The sequence below is a fragment of the Echeneis naucrates genome, chromosome 6, assembly GCF_900963305.1.
Source record: "Echeneis naucrates chromosome 6, fEcheNa1.1, whole genome shotgun sequence".
Classification (NCBI taxonomy): domain Eukaryota; kingdom Metazoa; phylum Chordata; class Actinopteri; order Carangiformes; family Echeneidae; genus Echeneis; species Echeneis naucrates.
In genome coordinates this window covers 21,380,883-21,403,857 of record NC_042516.1, presented here as the reverse complement: position 1 = coordinate 21,403,857, position 22,975 = coordinate 21,380,883, and the positions used below count along the sequence as shown (strand labels likewise).

At 42.5% G+C, this 22,975-nt stretch overlaps 1 protein-coding gene across 1 annotated transcript in view; it reads right to left on the bottom strand.

Annotated features, from left to right (window-relative positions):
- Positions 1-734: 734 nt before the first annotated feature.
- The window catches only part of plcl2 (phospholipase C like 2), a 37,653-nt gene continuing 15,412 nt past the window's right edge, over positions 735-22,975 (bottom strand). Inside the window, exons 2-6 of the mRNA XM_029503873.1 lie at positions 20,428-22,911; positions 19,054-19,257; positions 15,110-15,185; positions 7,235-7,344; positions 735-3,946 (exon numbers count right to left, since the gene is read on the bottom strand). Of these exons, the coding sequence (XP_029359733.1) occupies positions 3,743-3,946; positions 7,235-7,344; positions 15,110-15,185; positions 19,054-19,257; positions 20,428-22,911 (3,078 nt within the window). The 3' untranslated portion in view covers positions 735-3,742. The remainder of the gene's footprint in view (positions 3,947-7,234; positions 7,345-15,109; positions 15,186-19,053; positions 19,258-20,427; positions 22,912-22,975) is intronic.

Below are 22,975 nucleotides of genomic sequence, written 5' to 3'. Positions count from 1 at the left end.
AAGAGGGATCATAAAGGTTAACTGATTGCTTTTAAAGAAATGAATTCGTCAGTCGCAGCTTGTATGAACTTTTTATTCCCTTTAGCACAAATTCAATTCAAATGTGCCGACCTTGTTCCAGGATGCTGGATTAAAGTCAAATCAGGATCATGACCTACAGTGATGCTCCAGACGGACAGCACTGTCTGCTTGTTGTGTGTGTGTGTGTGCAGTATTTCCCCAGGCTCGCTCTGCTCCCCTCACTGCAGGGAGCCGATCGATACTGATGCATTTTCCCTCCAGTTTGGAACAACAGCTGGGAGAATGAGGACGAGCTGTCTGTCCTTCAACAGCCACAGAAATAATCTCATTCCAGTGAAAACCAGATTAACGTCAAACCCCCCACCCCCCCTTTTTTTTTGGCATTCAAAGGTGATACTAATCGTGGCTTTAATGTTCTCAGGGAGATGTGGAATAAGAAAAGCAGGAGGCTGAGCTGCAGATTATTCACACCTGGAAGACTCAAAACTAGAAGTGGAGGGGGGTGAATGTTGACTTAAGAGTGCCACGTGTCAGCAGAGCGATTTCCTTATTCCGTCAATAAGAACGAGGGGGACGGCAATAAAGCGCTTGAGGAAAACATTTGGCTCTGACTTAGAGAACGTGGCGGCCTGTGATGCTGCTCAGTGGAACAGTGACAGTCTGCTGGATTTGGATCTGTTTTGTCGTTAGAGGAGAAGAAACAGAAGACACCGGTCACACAGTCTATCCAACATTGTTTATTCAGAGGGTTTATTGTTTTCCTTCTTTTTTTTTTTTTAAGGACTTGACAGATAAGGTGATGAGACAGGCGATACAGCTGAAATGCTTCTTTTTTTTTTTTTCCCATCCTCTTTTCACTTAGAAACACGTCGACTGGCACAGCACTAAAGTTCGGACAACGATTGTTTGTAATCAGCAGTCTGCAGGAGGAGCAGACGGTTTCTAAAAAACCGACGACACAACACTGTGAGATAAAACACCCGCAGAACGCTCGGCCTTCATGTAACAGTCCGGCTGCCCGACCTCCGTCAATCCAATGATCTTTACTGGGAATTCATATTTTCTACCTATTAATGTGAAGCTCCATGAAAAAGGCAGATTTAATGTCAGAGGCAAGTGTCTGCTGAACGAGGTTTTTTTATTCAAAGTTCAGTCTATAGATCAATGAAATCTAAACACTCAATTCTTAGATTATAAAATCAGAAGTGAGAGAGTGAAAGCTTCAATCTGAACTCTGAATAAAACTGTCAGCAGTCCGAACAGGTGAAAGCTGAAGGTGGTGACTGTTCGTTCTGCAGCTGTAACAATGTGTGAACAAAGTTCATTCTGCAGCTGTAACGATGTGTGAACAAAGTTCATTCTGTGAATTTGCATAAAAAAACGAATGCTGCTTTCTGCTCAGGAGAAGATAGTGTGGTTGGAGACCCACCCCCCCGATTTAGATGCTGTTGGTTGACGGTGGTCTCTGACAGCTGCTGAGCAGAATCTCCTAGTTAAGATTAGTGCGTGCTTAAAATAATTGTAACACCTTCAAATCCCCCCCAGGACTGAGGCCTGTGGAGCAGGCACTGAAGCTAAAATTGTTAATGCACAGCTGGGAACACGACGCTAACGTTGGAAAAGTGCTGTCAGGCAGACAACAGAAGAGATGAGCCGATTAAAAGAAACTAATTTATAATTATTTCGGTCATTCATTAATCATGTACGTTATTTCTTCATGAAAACGGCAGAAAAGCTGCTCTGGGTTTAGTTTTTGGATGGTTTACAAACAAAGTGTAACAGAAAATATAACACGGAGATGATTTAGTTGTCCCCTCTGCTGTGGATGTTTCATTGGAGGCGGCTGTGGACTGTTACATGAAAAGCGTTGAGCATTTAAAAAAAAAAAAAAACAAAACTCGGAGTTCACAGTGATGAGGCACAATTAAGTCACGAGGTAATTGTGGCTCAAACACTGCTGTCGTCAGGAATGGTCATGAAGCTGTTATTACTCCTTTCACACCGACTCCCCAGACCTGAGTTTAAATCCTCGTCATGACCGGCTCCACCTGCCAGCCAGACAGGAGCCGTCGTTCCTCAGACGTAATCTCAAAACGCTGCGCTCGGATGATTTTGGCGTGGGACGGTGACGAACTGCAGGATGAGACACGGCAAAGTGTGCGAGTGTCGCAGAGGGAAACGTTTATATAATTAAAAGCCTCAAGTGCACGTTTTAAACGAAGTCCCGTTCAAAGTCTGTTATTCAGCCATATAACAACAACTGAGCATAATGATTTCAAATAAACAAGGGAAGCCATTTTCTCACCAGCTGGAGCTGATTTCTTTTTGGGGTATTTTAAGCTACAGTGGAGGCAGTTCGGCGCGCACATGGAAAAATAAAAAGAATATCTGACTGTCTTTACGGCTGCAGAGTTGATTTTCTTCTAGCACGCTGAAACAGGAGGACCATGACCTAAAAGGAACGGCCTAGGTTATTCACACATGATCTGCTAAAGTATGAAAATGCGTCATCGTCCAAACTGTCTTTGAGTGAATGTTACGAACATCCAGCTGTGGTTCCTTCTCATGCAGTTGCTGGTTGTTGTTGTTGTTGTTTGCACCAAACAAACAGTATGAATACATTCTGTTATCCGTCGTCCTGTCTCAGTGTGTAGCACCGCCGTTACTTAGGTCACTCTTTTCTATTTTAGTGACCCCCCCCCCACCCCAAGATATCCACAGACAAATAAAATGTGTTTTTTCCACAGACATGTTAATATATCTTTATAAAATAAATCTCATATTTCCAAGTATACAATAATAAAATGATGCACTCTGCAGAAAAAAGGTAACAGGAAACTCCATATATACATCGTATATTATACTATTTTGGCAGATAAGAACGTGGACAAGTTCAGTATTGTAAACAACTCTTTACTCTCATTCTGTTTTCTTCTTCCTTCACTTCCTTCTCGTCTCAAACGCTTCCCCTGTCCGTTACATTCATCGATCCAGAAAAATTGTGCTTTAAGAAATCTCACCAATCCGAGGGCTCTGTTTCTTCTTTTTGTTTCCTATCCGCTGAGTAGAAGTGCACCGTGTCTGAGCAGTAGTTACGTCTTTGTGGGTCACGTGGCTGGTCGTTCACTTGGCCTTCCCAGCTTACCCGGGAAATGAGAAACAGGTTCAGACAGAAGAATGGGGGACGACGACGTCCTGCAGATGGGACTGCAGGTGAGGAGAGTTGAATTTAATGACCAGCTATCAGGGAAGTTAACGTTCTGCTTCTGTCCATATTTTCATTTTCCTACGATCATTTTTGCTGCAAAGTCAGATTCAGTGTTTCTAACTATAGCCCGACGGCTCGGCAGCATCAGATGTGCGGCGACACCACCACACTTTTCCAGCCTTCAGTACAATGCCTGAACGTTTTAGAACTTTGAAATAATGATCATTTTCCAGCTTCATCTTAATCTGAGACCTTCTGTGACCTGAACACTGGCAGGATTTGTGTTCTGCAGTAGTGGTGGCATATTATTGATGATTACAAGGCAGGAGTCTCTAAGAGGTTACAGCTGTGCTCGGGGTACGGGAATGTATTTGATGCAACTGGAAAAACACTGCTGTGTGTGTGTGTGTGTGCGGAGGATGATATGAGGGCACAGATAGAGGGAAAGAGGGAGCTTTGGGTTTTGAGCTCAGGAGGCAGGAACAGAGTCGAGGACTGGGTGGGGGGGGGTCCTCAGTTGTCCTCATCAGTCAGCTCCTCCTCCGCTGTGGCCTTCTCCGGGATGGCCTCAAGGCTGCGTCTGCTCTTTGAGTCGGAGCCGGACGAGCTGCCCCCCGCTCCACCTTTACTCAGGTTACATGTGAGCACAGCATAGTGGATCTGCTTGAGGTTCTCCTGGACTTCACTTCTGGCGTGCTTCAGTAAGTCTGCCTGGCCCTGCGGAGTGAACACAGCAAGAGCATAGAGCAGTTCGCTACAGCTACGATGGAAGACCAGAGTTTGGATTTTCTTAATTCTAGGATGCAGTTTAATATCATTTTATACAGATAGAACAATCAAAGACGCCACAAAATTTCTACATCGAATGTCACACCAGCGTCTAATATAGTGTGTAATGTCTCCTGAAAACTAACCACAACACACTGAAATGTAAAAACAAACTGTTTATTTTACGACTGTCAGTTGTCACTTTCACACAAGTCGCACTGGAATATTTCTAACACTGAAGTCGGAATTAAATGCTGTTGCATTGATGTAAAACCTACAACAGTTCAAGTTAGCTGCTGCAAATAAAGCGGTCCTTTAATGTTTAAAGAAAGCTGAACCAATTAAAAAAATGTACATTCAGTTTGTTTCAAGTCCGTTAAAGAGTCAGGTGGCCATGTGAGGTACTGTGATTATTCTAAAAGGACTTCAGCGTGAGTAATGGGGAACAAAGAACACCAGCTGATAACTGCGGCTTTGGAAATATCCTCTGGATGAGTGAATTAAAGTTAGTCCTTTTAAGTACCAAAGGGTTTCTGTGTTACTGTCCCTCCACTGCACAAAGCGGAGCCATTAAAGTTGCTGTGAAGTTCTCACTCCTCATTTGTGCCAGCTGCCTCAGAGGTTTTATGGAAAACATTTATGTTTCAACCTCCTGTCAGATTTTAGTAAATAGGCAGCAGAATCTAAATCTGATGGGAGTCCGTCAGGGGATTTATTCGGCAAGCATCTCTCACACTAACAATGGTCACACAAGTATTGAAGCTAATTCTGTAAAGGTCCTGTTGTGTCTGTAAAAAAGCTAAATCAAATATTCCACCTCTGAAAGAGAGATTTTTTTGTACTGAATTCTCTCCACCTCTTAATCTTTAAGTTTGTAACCAGACGCACTTCTGATGATGAAGAGAAATCTGCTGTCTGCTTGGATCATCAGAAAGAGACAAGCTAAGCTTCATATTAAACACAGACAGAAAATACAGCGCTCAGAGAATTACACTCCCTCATCATGCTCAACTCAATTTCCTGAGGACAAATTATAGCTGAGCTACTTGATGTAATCTTAATTAACACATGCAAATACCACAAATAAATATACAGAAGGTCATTCATCAATAATTATCCCTTGTGCTGACAGCGGAGGTTGAGCTGAAAGGCGTGGTAAGTAGAAGAGGTGCAGAGGGGCTTAGACTGGGCAGACAAGTGACTCACTAAACCTCAGTGCCAGCAAAAATTAGAGCTGGCTGTAATATCACCTCCAGCATACAAGTAACTGTTATATCACACAGTTTCAAAGTTAACACGAGCTCTTCATTTATTCTACATTTCACTCATCAGATGTAAAATGCTGCTGCAGAAAAACTAGTCCACGCATTGGTAACTTCCAGGCTGGACTACTGTAACTCATTACTATCTGGATGTCCAAACAAATCTCTGAAAGGCCTTCAGTTGATTCAGAATGAATATTAACTTGGAAAAGAGATCACATCTCTCCTGTGTTAGCTGCTCTTCATGTGCTGCCACTAAAACACAGAGTAGAATTTAAAATGCTTCTGTTAACATATAAAGCTCTTAATGGCCATCAAAGCTCCATCATATCTCAGAGAGCTCATAGTTCCTTACTGTCCTAGCAGGCCACTCCGCTCTCTAGATGGAGGTTTACTTTTGGATCCTAGAGTCTCTCAGAGTAAATCTGGAGGCAGATCGTTCAGTTATCAGGCTCCTCTTCTATGGAACCAACTTCCAGTATCAGTTAGCAATTTTCAAGACCAGGCTTAAAACTTCTCTGTATGACAGAGCTTATAGTTAAAAAGTTAAAGTCCATCTACTCTTCAGCTGTGCTGCTTCAGGCCGAGAGTGCTGGGGGAAGGACTAGTTCCCAGTTTTAAGCATGTGCACTGCATTTCCTTGTTTTTCTATGGAACCCTTCTCCTCATGAATCCCACACTGCAGCATCATGTTCCTGCCTACAGCCGTTTGAATATCCCCCTCTCTTGCTCTCTCTCACACTCTCAACCCAACCGGTCGAGGCAGATGGCGGTCCCCTCTGAGCCCGGTTCGGCCTGAGGTTTCTGCCCCTTAAAGGAAGTTTGTCCTGCTCATCGGGGGATCTGTTGGGTCTCTTTACATAATTTTATAAACAGTTTGGTCTGGACCTGCTCTATGTGTGAGGTGTGCTATACAAATAAATTGATTTGATTTTGTGATTATGGTGACTGAGCCTGAGTGTCGAGTTAAGATTGTTGCAGCACACAGTTTTAATTTTGAAATGAATAACAACAGGATAATTGTTAACTGTTTGGATAATTGAGTATTTTTCCAAAGCGTTGCAGCTTCACAATGTTTCGGTGTCTTTTTTGGGCTGAAGTGTGTGTGTGTTAAATCCTCATTAGTTGCAGCTCTAATCTTAATTATCATTAATAATGAGAGTATTCATAAGTAAAATGACTTGGATCCACATAAGTAGCAGAAAATTGATTTTACTAAAATCAACACTTGGTCATTTTAACACAACAAGCTTTCAAGTTACTGTTTAACTAAAACTCCACATATGAGTGATTAAACAGCTTCATAATCTCCACTTCCCACGTCATAGGTGTGTAACACTTCCTCATTATCAAGAGACGACAGGGCAAAGTAAAGTAAGAACAAAAGACTTAAACTTTCAGACTTTTCCATCCTGCAGATATTCTGTGTAAGCAGACTCAGAAAAACAACTCCCTTAAATTGACATTTCTTAAATTGTTGTGGAAGAATTTTAATTCATTCTAGCAACCGCTGCTGCCACATCAATTATGAGTGAGCGAGGCAACACGACATAAAATACCTCCTCATCTCCACAAAGGAGCAGGTTCACATCAAAAGTCTCGGGCTAAATTACAAGTAGAGTAAAACAGCAATTCAGGCTGGAAATTCTGGGTTGTTCTGCAGTTTATTCAGGCAAAACTGTAGTCATTATACTTTGTTCTCAAGATGAACATTTTGGGACAACTGAAGTAGGAAACCAATCTACAGTGCAGCTCAAACGGGCACTTTCACATAACCACAACGACGGCAAAATTCCTACAGCGCTCTCTGCCGACGTGTATAAACCTCCCCAAGGCCACGAACTCCGAGATATGAGACTTCTTAGTGCGGCATGAATACGAGAAGTAACATTTCAAAATTCTGTGAAAAATGTGGCAACTGGATGGTACTCAAACAGGAAAATAAACAGGGTGTTACATGCCAGAGGAGTCTCACCTTCAGTATGGTGATGTTCCATGTGAAGCTTTCCACCGCCTTGTGCAACTTCCTGCCCTTCAGCCCCTCCTTCATGGCCAAGTCGTGGAGGTTCTCATGAAATTCCATCGCTGAGAGAGAGAGAGAGAAAAAGGGACACGAGAACAAGCGTTGAATCGATCTTCGTGGCTGGAATTCGTAGTGGTTTGTGAAACAGAGGAGCAGCTGTGAGGTGACCGGGTGCTCGGCCTGTTGTTACTGTGAGGAAACACATTACAGCAAAGCAAACGCTGGCACACACAGGCAACATTTCACAGCCTCCTGCTGCAGCAGAAGGGTTGACTCTCCAGCTGTGGAGGAGGATCCGTCTCTCCTTACTGTACGTCTGCAGGGTGGATGGATCACAGTAGATGTATGTCAGGTCTGAAAAGATGGCTTCAGATTCTGGGAATTAGTGAGACTGTACCAGCCTCTGCCGATATGATTGATTTATTTTGTGTAACTGAAACGTGGCTGCAGCAGGATGAGTATGTTAGCATTAATGAAGCTACACCCCCAACTCATGTTAACTTTCATATCCCTCGTACCACAGGTCGAGGAGGTGGGGTGGCTGCAATATTTCAGACTTCACTCTTAGTCTTTCCCACTCAGACTGGAAAGGTGAAAAACCAGTTCTGTTAATTACAGTATACCGTCCACCTGGTCCGTACTCAGAATTCCTATCAGAGTTTTCTGAGTTTATATCAGAGTTAGTACTTAGTACAGATAAAATCATTATTCTGGGAGATTTCAATATACATGTTGATGTAGAAAGCGACAGCCTTAGTTCTGGGTTTCTTTCCCTACTAGACTCAATTGGCTTTTCCCAGCATGTGAATGAACCCACTCACTTCTACAATCATATCCTTGATCTTGTTCTAACTTATGGCATTGAAATTGACAAGCTAACAATTCTTCCCCAAAATTCTCTCCTGTCTGACCATTACCTTATTACATTTGAGTTTACTTTAATGGGCTCCACAGCATTGAGGAATAAATTCAGCTATAGAAGATGTTTATCTGAAGCTGCTGTGGCTAAATTTAAGGAGAGCATTCGGTCATCATTCCCAACAATGCCATATCTAAATTCAAATGAGGATTTCTCCCATACGCAGGTTGATGACCTTGTGACTAGCACTATGGCCACACTGCTTTCGAATCTTGATAATGCCACCTCTCTCAAAAAGAAAGTATTCAATCTGAGGAGGATGGCTCCCTGGTATAGTTACCAAATCCGTGCCTTAAAGCAGACATCAAGGAAATTAGAAAGAAACTGGCGTTCCAGTAAGTCAGAAGAGTCTCACAGAGCCTGGAAAGACAGCCTAAAAACATATAAAAAGCTCTCAGTGCTAGAAGTTTATATTACTCAGCACTCATCGAAGAAAACAAGAACAACCCCAGGTTTCTCTTCAGCACTGTAGCCAGGCTGACAGAGAGCCATAGCTCAGTTGAACCAGTGATCCCCTTAGCTCTAAGCAGTGATGATTTTATTAACTTTTTTACAGATAAAATTCTCACCATCAGAGAAAGAATTTATCAGCTCTTGCCTACGTTAGATAAAAATCCCCTACTGAATACAGCAACTCCTGAATCAGCTGCGACGCCTCTTTTACATCTGGAATCATTCTCACCTCTGAATCTCTCAGAGCTAGCTTCTATAGTTTCATCATCCAGACCGTCAACCTGTCTATTAGACCCAGTACCAACTAGCCTCTTTAAAGAGATCTTTTATTTAACTGAGCCGTTCATTCTAGATTTGGTTAATCTGACTTTATTTCTGGGTTATGTACCTCAGGCACTTCAGACTGCGGTCAGCAAACCCCAGCTTAAAAATCCTAATCTTGATCCAAATGTTTTGGGAAACTATAGACCCATATCGAACCTTCCATTTATTTCTAAAATCACTGAGAAAGCTGTAGCAAAACAACTACACGAGCATCTGGATGGGAGCAGTTTGTTTGAAGAGTTTCAGTCAGGATTTAAAGCCCATCATAGCACAGAAACAGCGCTGGTTAAAGTCTCCAATGACATTCTAATGGCCTCAGACAATGGATCAGCCTCCATACTTCTCCTTCTAGATCTCAGTGCTGCATTCGACACCATAGATCATAATATTTTACTACAGAGACTGGAACATGAAATTGGAATTAAAGGAACTGCACTAAGGTGGTTCAAATCCTACTTATCAGATAGACATCAGTTTGTTCATGTAAACAACAGCTCCTCCTCATGTACTGTAGTCAGTTATGGAGTCCCGCAGGGTTCGGTACTTGGACCAATCCTCTTTACGCTTTATCTGCTTCCTCGAGGCAACATTATCAGGAAACACAGCATCAACTTCCACTGCTATGCAGACGATACTCAGCTGTACCTACCAATGAAGCCAAATGAAGTCAGTCAGATAGTCAGACTGCAGGCATGTCTTGAAGACATAAAAGTCTGGATGACTGGAAATGTTTTACTTCTCAACTCTGACAAAACAGAAGTTATTGTACTCGGCCCTGAGCACCTCAGAAAAATACTATCTAATCATCTCATCAGTCTGGACGGCATCACTTTGGCTTCCAGCTCCACTGTGAGAAACCTTGGAGTAATTTTTGACCAGGACATGTCCTTTGTCCCTCACATTAAACAAGTTAGTCGGGCAGCTTTCTTCCACCTGAGAAATATTAGGAAAATCAGAAACATCCTTTCTCAGGATGATGCAGAAAAACTAGTCCATGCTTTTGTAACTTCTAGGCTGGACTACTGTAACTCATTACTATCTGGATGTCCAAACAAATCTCTGAAAGGCCTTCAGTTAATTCAGAACGCTGCTGCACGAATATTAACAGGATTAACAGGAATATTAACAGAATATTAACAGGAACAGGAAAAGAGATCACATCTCTCCTGTGTTAGCTGCTCTGCATTGGCTGCCAGTAAAATATAGAGTAGAATTCAAAATCCTTCTTTTAACATATAAAACTCTTAATGGCCAAACTCCATCATATCTCAGAGAGCTCATAGTTCCTTACTGTCCTAGCAGGCCACTCCGCTCTCTAGATGGAGGTTTACTTGTGGTTGCTAGAGTCTCCAAGAGTAAATCTGGAGGCAGATCGTTCAGTTATCAGGCTCCTCTTCTATGGAGCCAACTTCTCTTTAGTAATTAAGACCAGGCTTAAAACTTTCCTGACAGAGCTTATAGTTAAAAAGTTAAAGTCTACTACTCTACTCTTTAGCTATGCTGCTGATAAGAACCATCCTTCTTAAAAAACACAGTTTCTCCCAGTTCTAAGCATTTATACTGCATTTACTAACCATGTTCTGCCAAAGTCTCTGTCTCTCCCAGTTCCTCTCCTCTCTCTCCCTGTCCTCATCCTGCAGGTGGTGACTCATCTCCATCCCATGTTCCTGCAACACCTGCTGGTCCCATATCTTCATGAATTCTGTACTACAACTCAACTCCATGAACTTCATACAGCAACATGTTCCTGCCTACACCCCCCCCCCCAATGCCTATATCTCTCTCTCCCACTCTCAACCCAACCAGTCGAGGCAGACCCCCCCCCCCGAGCCTGGTTCTGCTCGAGGTTTCTGCCTCTTAAAGGAACTTTTTCCTGCTTGCTCATCGGGGGATCTGTTGGGTCTCTTTAAATAAATTTATAAAGAGTTTGGTCTAGACCTGCTCTATATGTAAAGTGCCTTGATGTAACTTTGTTATGATTTGGCACTATACAAATAAATCTGATTTGATTTGATTTGATATAATGATGGAATCTCATCATTTTGTGAAGAGCAGATTTGACTAATTTGGGAAAAAAAAAAAAAAAAAAAGATCAAGGAGGAAGTGGAGAAATGTTTTCCAGCCCTCATCTTTATCGTCCACCTCCTACAGAGCCGTAACAACGAGTCCATTAATCAATTAGTCCTGATCGGCCTCTGTTTCGATAAACAATCACTTTGAATGAATCTGCTGGTTGAAGGTAATGAATTGTCACATGCTTTTCATTGCTTAAACTAATTGGACTGTTTATTGAATATGAATATATAATTTGAAGGAGCTTTGTTTAGTTTTACCGTCCAGTGTTGCATTTATTTTTCCTTTGCTGTCTGTACTGGTTGAACATGTGTGCTCCTTCTGCAACACCGAGCATCATTTAATACATCCTGGAGTGAAATGCTGGTTGTCCGAAGGTAAAGCACAGTGGTAGTAGGGTGGTGACGGGATGTCGGGGGATAGAAGTAGGAAAAAAATAATAAAATAACATATATAAGCGAGAGAAGGGCCGATAAATGAGAGAACAAGAGTTGAAGGCAGACAGACATGACGCTCTTTCACTGTGGATTAGCATCAAGGCATCAAACAGAGGACAGACTTGTCTCCTGAGGAGTCCCCCCCCCTCCTTTGCATGACTGAGCCTGAGCGGGGGCATGTTTAATGTTGAGTGTGCTTTATAGTGCAGCACTGACACTGCAGCAACAGGCAACGTTCAGCTGTGAGGTAAATAAACCGGAGAGAGATACAGCAGAGTTCCTGCTACGCACAAAGGCTGGAAGTGCGTAATTCTCTTCTGCACTGGGAACCCCAGAGAGCACACTCTCTGCTGCTCGAGGCTCTGGTGACAGCCGGAGTCGGTACTGGCCCCTGTTGGGGCTGTTGCCATAGAAACATGGTGTGCATGTGAGAGACACCCCCTTTGTGTGAAATCACCATAATAGGTGTGGGGTTGGCCAGTTGTGAAGCCTCCCAGCTGTACATACAAGTGTGGCGAGGGACCTGAGGCGAGAATAAAACCTCAGGATTCACATCTTTGAGCCGGGCATCAAACCGCTGCCCCTAAATCACATGCTTTTTTTTTTTTTTATTCTCATTTTCTGCTCTTACAGACATACCACTATTTCTCTGTGACCACAGAGCTGCTGCCGCTGCTGCTGTGCACGTGAAGCACGACTGTGCTTAAGAAGGAGAACGACTTCCTCCATCTCTCACACGCAGACACACAAACGCCCAGTTAGCTCACACTGGAGGTTGCCTAGCAACATTTTATGGAGTCTGGCAGGCAAGAAATGGGGTAGCTCCTTCTTAGCGAGGCATTTCAGACCCTGATGTCTGTGAGGTAACTGTACAGTACGCGCTGGTGCTCTCACATCTCACAGCACGAGACTACTACAGTATGGAGAGGCAGATCAGAGGAGCGTGACCTGAATCATTCTGAGCATTAATAACTGGTCAGTCTTACAACAAGGAATGATTGAGTCTTCTTAGACCATCGACTGCCAGCGTTTCAGACAGAATACAGAGGAAGAGCAGCCAACCATGACTGATTTATAATGACTACTCTGGCTGCAATTATCAATTCTTATGATGGGTATTTTCTCAGACCTCAAAGTTTGCTATCTGAAAAATTAATCTCAAACACAAATATTTTCTTAATTAGATGACAGTGAGGTTAACCTTAGATTTAAGACACTGGAATAAGCAGATGTTTTTTTTCTTTAGATATTAAACTAATTCAGACACTTCAGTTGAAGTGTTTCACTGAGCAGGATTAAAAAGAATTTAAAAAGATGAACAGATAAGAACAAAGACGACAAATGTTTGGGGTTTTTTTTTGTATCATCATTGGAAATAAAATACTGAAAGATGATTATGATTCAAGGTAAATTTTCTTGATTGATGTAGTGTTGTCTCCTTTCGCTGTAGTATCTATAAAATCTAGAAAATAAATATACTACAGTCTATAAACCATCATGAAAATGTAAAACGTTAAATTAATCATGAAATTGAGGAGTATAATTGCTTCTGGCAGCTGGAGAAAGCTCCATAGTGCACAGCAGATCACCATCATTCTGCATCTGGCATGTACGAATATCTGGTGTTGACGTGGTTCGCCTGCAACAGGTTCTACCTTCCCTGAATGCTGATTGGAACCTGGGTGAGGGAGGTGACACGTTGGAGCTCAGTGAACGATTTTATTTATTTATTTTTCTTCTGAGCTGATGTGATGGATTATTCACAACTTTAATAGCTGTTGCTGCTGGAGCTTTGGGAGGGACTTGGGTTTGTACTGACCCAGTTTCTACACAACAGACGGCTGCACCAAACCACATTGCATTGCACACATTCAAATACAAACAGGAGTGTAACCGCACGCACAGATAAACACAAACACACCACTGGGATGAAAATACGTCAGTTCAGGATGGAAAATAAATCAATGCTCAAGTTCATCAGTTTGCCATCTGTTGTGTCCTACTTTGTGATTGTTGGCTGTTAAATTGTTTCCCGCTGAGTTAGATAATCATATTTAGTAATATAAGTTTGAGACTAAAAGCTTTTAAAAAAAAAAAAAAAAAAGTTTCCATGGAATGTTTTCACTGCTGGGTCGGCCATTGGTTCATTTACTTTGTTAAGTGTAGAGAGGCAGCAGGTGGGACAGAAAATAAAAATGGGGCTCTCCTGCACAGTGTTCGAGCACTAACAAATCAGCTATGAGCTCGTCCCATAAGAGTCACTCCTTATCGATAACTGCTAATGCAGCACAAATGGTAGTTACATCAGATCCTGCTGCGAACCAAACTTCACTGGTGATGAAATGTAATGCTGAGAAGATGACTGAGTAGAGACAGGTGTAATGATGTCATTTCCCTCAGGCCTTTTGCAATTCATTATGATAAAATTAATTCAGTTATTTCAGAAATGTGATTCACGTCCCCTGGAAGCTGAGCAGCAGGTAAAACAGCACAGCAGTCCTCATGTGTTCTCTAAATAAAACACTTTCCAATATTAATGTGTTGAGCCAGCACTTTTCCAAACTACATACTGTAAATAATTTCATACTGTAGATCTGCACACCGACAACTATGCTGCCTGCAGCCTTGAAAATAGAATAAGAAGGATGCTGACGATGGTTCTACAGATGAAATGAGGTCAGCATGACTGAGGAAAGCAGACACAACTCACTCATTCATTAGCCATTTTAGCTAATTCGCTCACACATTTTTTATCTGGAACTGGAAGGTAATTAATTAATAATAATAAAGAAAAGATAGAAAACAGCAGCAAGCCTGTGATTAAAAGACACTGCCCTCCTCTCTGATGTGCCAAGACAATAGACAATGAATATTTCATAAGTCATCCATCTGGAAACCAATAAGGCTGTGCTGCGGTAATGACGGTCCATCCTTGCTCCCTTCCACTCTCACTGATCGCCTCCAGCAGCCTCACTCTCTGATAAATTAGCTCTCTATGCCAGTTAGATGGAATTCATTGCCATAAAGTGTATTATGAAGCACATTAATGTCAAAATTGAGTTTCCTTTCATTAATAGTTTTTACCCACATCTGGTGGGCTACAAATATTTCATGTAACAGACTAAAAAGTGACCTCTTATAAAAGGAGCAGTGGTAACGCTGCACACTGAGAATTGTGTATCTAGTATTTTACCTCCTGAGTCAACATGGCACAACAGGCCGGAACGCCAGAGCTGTAAAAACACAGTAGACATATGGAGGTTGGGAATGGCCTGTCTGATGCAGAGAAAACTATAGATGGCAGCTTTGATGTTGTCACTGATATCTGTGAGTCTTAAACCAGACCTTGTAATTAGAATAAAGCGGAGGTCGTGACTATGAGGTGAACTAACCACGTCTGTCTGAAACAGAGCTGGATCACACGAACGTGAATCAAATGCTGATTCCACTTGTGCAGTTAAGTTGGGTGTAATCAGTTGTACTGGATTTCATATTGATGAGTGAGTGTTTTGGGGCTTCAGAGAGCTGGTAAAGCAGTAGGTGACCCTCAGGGGCAAAAAATAGCTTGAGGAAACTCAGGATTTTAAAGCTTTTCTCTTTATCTACCTGACCTTGTCTTACCTGCTCTCTGAGTTTGCAGAATTCTCTCGTACACCCCCTCAGAGTTCTCCAGGAGCATCTTGCTGGTCTGGATCACCTGAGAGGAGACAAACATCTTGTTCACATTTGCATTTGTTTTTTTCACATCAGCAAAACTGGCACTCCACAAAAAAGCACAGAGCGGTCCCCGTCTGGTGGCCGGATGTTTCTCTCCAGGGAGGGCTCTGAAGAACAAGTTGTTATTACAGGCACGGCTGTGGGTGAGGTCACTTCATCGCAGTTTTGAAAGGCAAAATTAGAGGGAAGGAGACAATAAATTAGGGTGTTTATTAAACGTTACCGAAAAAAAAAAAAAAAAAATGTGACTTATCTTCAAGAGCAAAATATAAATGTCAACATTTAGACTTACTTATGAAGGCACCCCTTTGAGAGGACAGATGATCACGGTCATTTGATGGGAGTAACATGTAAACGTGAGTCATTTTGAACCGTGTTATCTGTGAAATTGCAGCTGTAAAAGATGCTAAGTTTAGCTCGTCTGGTGTTATACTCAACCCTAATTGAGTGCACCAACTCTGCTGACCTGCAAGTTGTTAAAACTCTCATGGTGGCCGTTCAGGCAGGCTCAAAGGATTTGGGTAACCATTTGCATAATAAATTAAGAGACCACATCCTCCTCACGCCACAAAAAAACCTTTGGTTTTCCTTGCAGAAGGACATCAGCAGAGCAGAGTTTCTGGAGGTTAATGATGCATATGTATCCTGTCAGACAGAGGTAAATGAGCACTTAGTGCCATGTAGACCATCTGGATAATCAGAGATAATCATCTCTGATTATTTTAGTTATCACTGAATTGTTTCATCTAAAGGAGATGGTAGATACACATAAATAGGCTGCTTCTGATTTCTATTACTGTCTGTTGGGCACTGGGGCCTTTGTGTCCGAATCATTGTTGTAATTGACTTGTATATTAACTTGTACTCTCCCTAAGTGCTTTAAGTGCATGACAAGGTTGTGTCACACAGCCAGACTGTCCTGGCCTGTTCCAAGATAGAGAGAGAGAGAGAAAGAAAGAGGGGAAAAAAAAAAATAAATCAACCAGCCATCAATCAGGCTTAGTGTAAGAAAGTAATAAAAAGCAATGACCAGCATCGTACTCCTGACATCGATCTCTGAGGCATGCCAGCTCTATGGCTGCCCATCGAGGAAAGAACAGGAGCGAATATGGAGCGGAGTGCAGGGAATTACCAAGACAAAGGGAGACTAAAGGTGAAGAAACATTTCAATTAGTAACAACCCTCATATTTCAACTTTAGACATTTTTTTCTGTCCACAGCCACACAGAAAGACCAAAAAGCAACAAGTAACCTTGGGTTCAGTATATTTAATGGATCTGTACTGTTGACCTCAAAATCTCAAACACTGTCCTGCTGTAGGAAATTTAACAGAGCACCAAATGTGTATAAATCCTGTGGTGCAGAAATGAACCTATATTTTAGTGACCTGTTTTTGAAGATTAACGTCGTCAGTAAGATTCCGAAGGTTGGGGATGAGAGCCTCAGGTAGTTTCAGAAGGTCAGGAGGTATTTAAAGTTGGACTAACACACTCCTGCTTTTGGTCTTTTCATTAAAGAAATAACTCCAGAAATCCAGATTCATCCTTCAAGCTCACTATGGCGAAAAACAGCAAATCTCTGTTATATTTAGTTGTTTTTCTTTCCAGTTCCACAGAACAGTCCTGAGATCTGGCAGAATTTGGTTTTCTAACATGCAGTATTCTCGTATCAAGTTTATATCATTATCTCCATTTGTATGAGAGTGACACAGTTTGGCTTTATGACTCATTTTAGGAGAATCAGACAGGAAATTAACATGCGGAGGGATTTCATAAAGACAATATAAACATCCTGCCTCTTTTGAAGGCAGATCACATGGTCCATCCACAGACATTGTGCATTTTCTTGGGGACAGAGACTCACAAACCTATGTTGTGCTACAAGCTGCCATGACTAAGTGATTGTGGCTGTTTGTGTCACTCTGCAGCTGCGATGGCTGCACTTAGCACTGTCGCACACGCTGTGATTACTTCCCTGATGGGTGAATAAATTACTGCCCTGGTGGCAGATGCACCATCTCAGATATATATAAAGGCACATTCTAAGGTAAGTGGGTGGACTGTGCCCCATTTGCACACTAACGACTGCCTCGTCTAAGTGGTATGTTCTGCTCTTTTATTATCATCCACATTTAACGAAGACACAAATGCCCATCTAGTTTCAAGGTGTTTTTTGTCTTTTGATACCCGTGTGTAACCACTAAAAAGGGAAAAAAAAATGCCATTTTGAATACATTAGACCTTAACTGTGAATTGAAACTGCAGATGAATAATAGTACACGTAGATGAGATGTAGTATCTCTGTAATCCCACCAAACAAACTGTCTTGGTTCTTGCCATTTAAAAATAGAGCACAAGGCTTTTAAGGTCACTTGGATTAGCCATTCAGTTTTTTTTTTTTTTTTAATGTTTGACTCTATCTACCGACTCTGCCCTTAGTTCATCTTTTTGAATAAAAACAGAAATCAGACCACATTATTTAAGACCATCAGCTGTCCACCTTTTTCTTCCAGGACATAAATGGGTGGGAATTGAGACCCAGATTCTATTTTTGCCAATTAGGAAGCTCAAAGGCTGGTGAGTCCCAGCGGTGGATTTTGACACTGTGCCTGGATTTCTGATTGTGCTGTTCCATACATTATTTACCACTCTTTAACTTCGCCTCTCCTCGTTTCATATATGCCTCTGTACTCGTCTGCTCTCCTTCAGCTCTGCACCTTCCTACTCCCCGTCTCCTCTGGCACTCTGCTGATGATCAAGGCCTGCAGCTTCATACCACCTAAGCCCTTGTTCTTAATTTATTCCACTTAGGTCCCCTAACACCCATCATTTTCTCCTTCCTCCCCCTTCAACTATATTTTCCCTTTGCTCTTTGCATCAGGGCCAATTACGCAGACCTCCGCTCCCACGTATGCTTAAAGTAGAGGGGTCACCTTAATCTCCTTGCATCTGAATCTTTTCAGCATCAACTCGCCTTTTTATTTGCCCATCGTAGAGTCCCCCCACAACCACCCCCCCCCAAAAAAAAAAAAAATTATTGGGTGCAGAGGACATCTAATTGTGTCCCTATGTACTGTTTGCATAACAACAAATGAATTACAAGTGATTTTTTTTTATTAAATATCGGCATGTGCCACTCAAATGATCAGGACATACAAAAAATAATTCAAACAACATATTTAATATGATGCTACCAACACCATATGTGCTTTCACTCATATTTATTTATGTTCTCTCTCTAAGCTTGCTATAAATGTGAGACGTAAACAGCTGTGCTCCAATACCAATGCTACTGTGAATATCTGACCATGTTTTATGAGTATTCTGAGGACACAGTACTAAAAACAAAAGATGAAACAAACTCTGATTACTGGATGCAAAATTATTAAAACTCATTCACTTGTGGCTCTGCTTCAGTCGGGGGATTTTTGCGGGGAATTTCTATCTGCTGCTTGAAAAACTGGTGGAAAGTTGATGTGCTGAGAATCAGTGTATGAGAACAGGATGTATTAAGGATAATAGCGTTGTCTGGGAATAGCCTCAGTGGCGAGTTGCATAACTTGTGAACATTGATTTTCTTACTTAACATAGCTCTGGCCCCATTACCTAACCATCTGCCTGTGTCCCCAATAGGACCAGTAGAGCAAGGTATTGATTTAATTTGAGTGGAAAAGCTATTTTGTCTTAGGTTGTCTTTGTCCCTTTGATGGGTAGAAGCACAGATATATTTTATGCTAAGACAGGAGGCTAAGCATAAATGACTCTGTAAACTACAGTTCGTATGTTGAGGAGAAAAAAAAAAAAAGCAGCAGATTGATTTGTATGTTTGTATAATTCTGGACAACTCACCATTTCATAGGTGGTGACAACTTTCTTTAGGACCTCTGGTAGCAGGCCTTGGGGCTCCAAGTTGGGGTACTGGTCACAGAGGTTGAAAACCAGGAGGGGGCTATTGTCAGGTCCGGTCAGTCGAGGGGAAAGGGCCAAGATGCACTGCTTCAGGTTAGCCACCGCTGAAAGGCCGCAGAGCTCTTTAAAGGACACTATGGCATTCTGCAGAGCAGAGAAATTACAGCTGGGGTTACCGGTTTATACTCACACGCTAAGCAAAACAAAGGTCGAATGACATAACCATCCTTAAAAGTCTGAAGAGTGAGAGAGAGTTAATATTCCTTGTCGCTCATGTTTGGCATTAATCTACATGAAACACTTATCCACAGCCCCAAAGAGTAACACCTTGTCAGAGGAACTGCCTGGAAGCTCGCTCATTACCTGTGAGAAGTTTCATTTACCATTTGTTAGCAATCCTCGATCCCTCTGGACTGACAGCAGTATCACATGGAAATGGAACAAATATGCACACACACCCACACACACAGATCTTAACTGCCCTGCGAAAGGCCAAATTTAAACCCTACATAAACAACCGGCGGGACAAACTGTGACAGGATAGGCAAGATGTGTTACAGTCTCAAGGCCAGTGGCTTGTTATCACACAATGACTGCTACATAAACAGGGCTACCAAAATAATTCCTAACACAATGCTGGAAGAGAAACAACATGAGACCAACCATAGTGTGTCTTGACACTCCAGTGCAGGATTTCATATAACATTTCATGTTTCATTGAAAAGACTCAAAATATGGACAGTAGACACCAAATATGGGATAAATGTGACAACAGTTGTCACAACAGTGGACCAGCCTAATAGATTTCAGACACAAAAAAGGCCCAGGTCATAGAGAAATGATAGAGTTTAAACAGTTACTTGGAGTGAATCATAGTAAAAATGCCATTAGCACTAAATTTCACTACTATAGTGGTGCTCACAAACCTTGTTTAGTGAATGTTTTGTAGTCAAAACATGGCAGAAGGCAGTGAACAGTGCTTTGTCTGTGCAAGTTTCAATAAAAAAGTGGTTAAATCTGGTGCGGACTTCTTGTAATGCCATCACGTGTGCACAGAGCACTCCAGATAAAGACCCTATTTAAGATGCTCAAGAGTCTTTGCAGGGAAGCTGGTTATGATCATATATATTAGACGCTTTGCTGGGGGCGGTATTTTCTTCAGTCTACTGGTTCGGAGACAAACCTTCTCATGCTGGAAGACGGCAGAAAAAGTTCTATAATTACCACATATACCAGTGATGATATTGTTGGTTCAATGGCGAGGAGCCAAGCAAACTAAATTAATCTTAAATGAAATGAACTTGAATTTCTTACCTGCATGTTTTCCCTTAAGTCTGTGGCCTCCCTCAGCGGTAGTATGGCTGTTTTAAAGACGTCATCCACAGCCTTGATCAATAGCACTCTCATGTTGGCATACTCTCTACTCCTCTTGCCCTTTCGTACAGACAGTCCCCTCTTGTGCGGCTTACCGCCTCCTCTTCGATTGGTTATGGCTACGTGAACAAACAGCAAGGTGTGCGGCAGAACCTCCCCTGTCAGAGACTGTAACGGTATATGGCGGAAGCCTGGCTGGAGACACTCAAAGGGGATCGTGTACTGGCCAATAAATTCATCCCCAATGTAGTCGTCATCTAGCACCACAAAGCGCACCATTGCAAGCTCCGGGAGATTTATCTGAAACTCAAAGCTCTCATCAAACAGAGGGTTGTCCCCATTCTGGTTGACTGTTTTAGTCCTTTGTTCAGCACAGTCAGCGGGAATTCCGTGTATTTCTACGTACACATAAGGGTCTACAACGTCTCCTTTGGCGCCTGAGCCTTTGGGTTTGGGGAAGTTTTGTCCACTAATGATCTTGATGTGTAAGAGCTGTGGGGAAACACCAGGCACTGAATCTTTCGTGTTGGCACTAAAATATGAAACCTGCTCCCTCATGATCGCTGGACGAAGAACATAGCCACAGTTCCCATTCTGACGGAACCAACCAATGTTTAGATCCATCATCAGGCCTGGAGTTTGGTAGTTCATTGCCACAATCTGGCAACCACACTTCCAGAAGTCTTGTGGATTCATGTTGCTAGAATCAATCCTCATGGGGCTGGGGTAAACCCGTGCCAGGAACTTTTTGTTATAGTTGACAAAGTCACCTGGGAAGTCACTGGCACAGCGGCTGGCAAAGACTTCATTGAAAGAGCAGAGCTCCCAGTGCTTCTGGCTCTGGAAAGACGTTGGAAAGTCTCTGAACTCCACAGACTTGCACAGGGTCACCAGATCAGAGAGGTCCTTTGACAGCTGAAATTTCTTGGTCGCAATAGTCTGCTGTTCTGCAGACTCAATGCTCATTCTCTGAGACATCTCTGCCCCCTCGTCCTCATCCGTGACCTCACCTTCTGAAGCAGTGCAGCTTGTGCTCAGTTTTTTACCCTTCAGAAGGATCTTTCCCTTCAGTTCAGAGGGAGAGGGGAGGTAGCAGTCCTCGGGTTTAGGAGGATCAAGGTGGATCCTGTCTCCAAGGATTTTCTTCAGGTGCTGGAACATGACTCGCTGCTGCTTTAAGGAGCAGTGATTCTCTAAACACAGTATCAGCGGGAACTCTGATGCAACAAAGGCATATTTGTTGATGACGTCAATGACGCTACGGAAAACAATCTGCGATGTCATCGTATGGCCAGTGTAGATAACAGGCTCATTATCAGGCCCGTCCCACACATCTAGCTCTACGCTGCGGCAGCCCATCTTCAGTGCTCGGATATACCCCGTCACATCTGAGGGACCTCTGAACTGATCTTCTATCAGGTATGTATTGTGGGATGCATTGATGAAATAGTGGGACAAGGGCTGGTTCATGTCTTGGCACACCATTTTTTGTTCAGGGTCAAATATGTGGCATTCTGGGGACATAACATAGTTGGTGAAGCCATCAAGAGAAAGCCAGCCCTTCAGCTGTCCCTCTTTAGACGGTTCATACTTCTGAATGACCTCCAAGCTGGTGTCTTCACTTACTTGTGCCATGCCCTGCTCAGCCTCCAGAAATATCATCAAATCCTTGGTATCCAGAAATTCTTTGTTGCTGGAAAACTGAACAAATAGAAAATAAATTTCGGGTCTGGTGCAAAGATCATGAAAGACTTCAATGAACTCATCTTTTGTCACATCAGAACCTGCCTTGTCTTTAGCTTTGAGAAGCTCCTTGAACTTCAGCTCTATTTTCACATTTTTAAGTCCTGGGTTCAGGTTCTTCACTAGCTGCACTGCAGCACATATCGTTATTTGTTTGCTGTTGTTACTGTCTGCCTCGTCAAAAAGTTCACCAAGCCAGGATGAGCGCATGTTATTCTGACTGCTCTCTATCATATTTAACGTATGTTTCCCATAAGAGATCAAGTACCTCAGTCCTGTTACCCATATATTGGCTACATCTGCAGTATTTGCCACCAAGTCCAGGGACTCATAGTTCTCCCCAAAGATGACTGAGAAAGCGCAGTCCTCTGATATCTGGTCATAGGTTCCATTAGTTCTAAAAGTGTCTGTGTTTTTCCCTGTCCGGACCTCTTTGATGGATTTTACATCAATTTTGGCCTTTTCCGACTCCTTCTTTGATGGCTCCCACCTCAAAGACTGCATGTCAGCATCAAGGAGAAAGTAGCGGTGGTAAACGCGTGAATTGGATCGCACTTTCTTCAGCTCAGAGCCATCCACCATGGCACTGATGCAGTCGCTCGCACTGCTAATTTTCTTCTCAGTGGGCATGCTGCTGAATGATACAGTCTTCTTTCTTTCTTTACGCTGCCTGGAGCCATCCTGCATAGACACAGAAGAAAATAGCTGTAAATAAAAAAATATTTTCAAAGCCACCCAATGATAA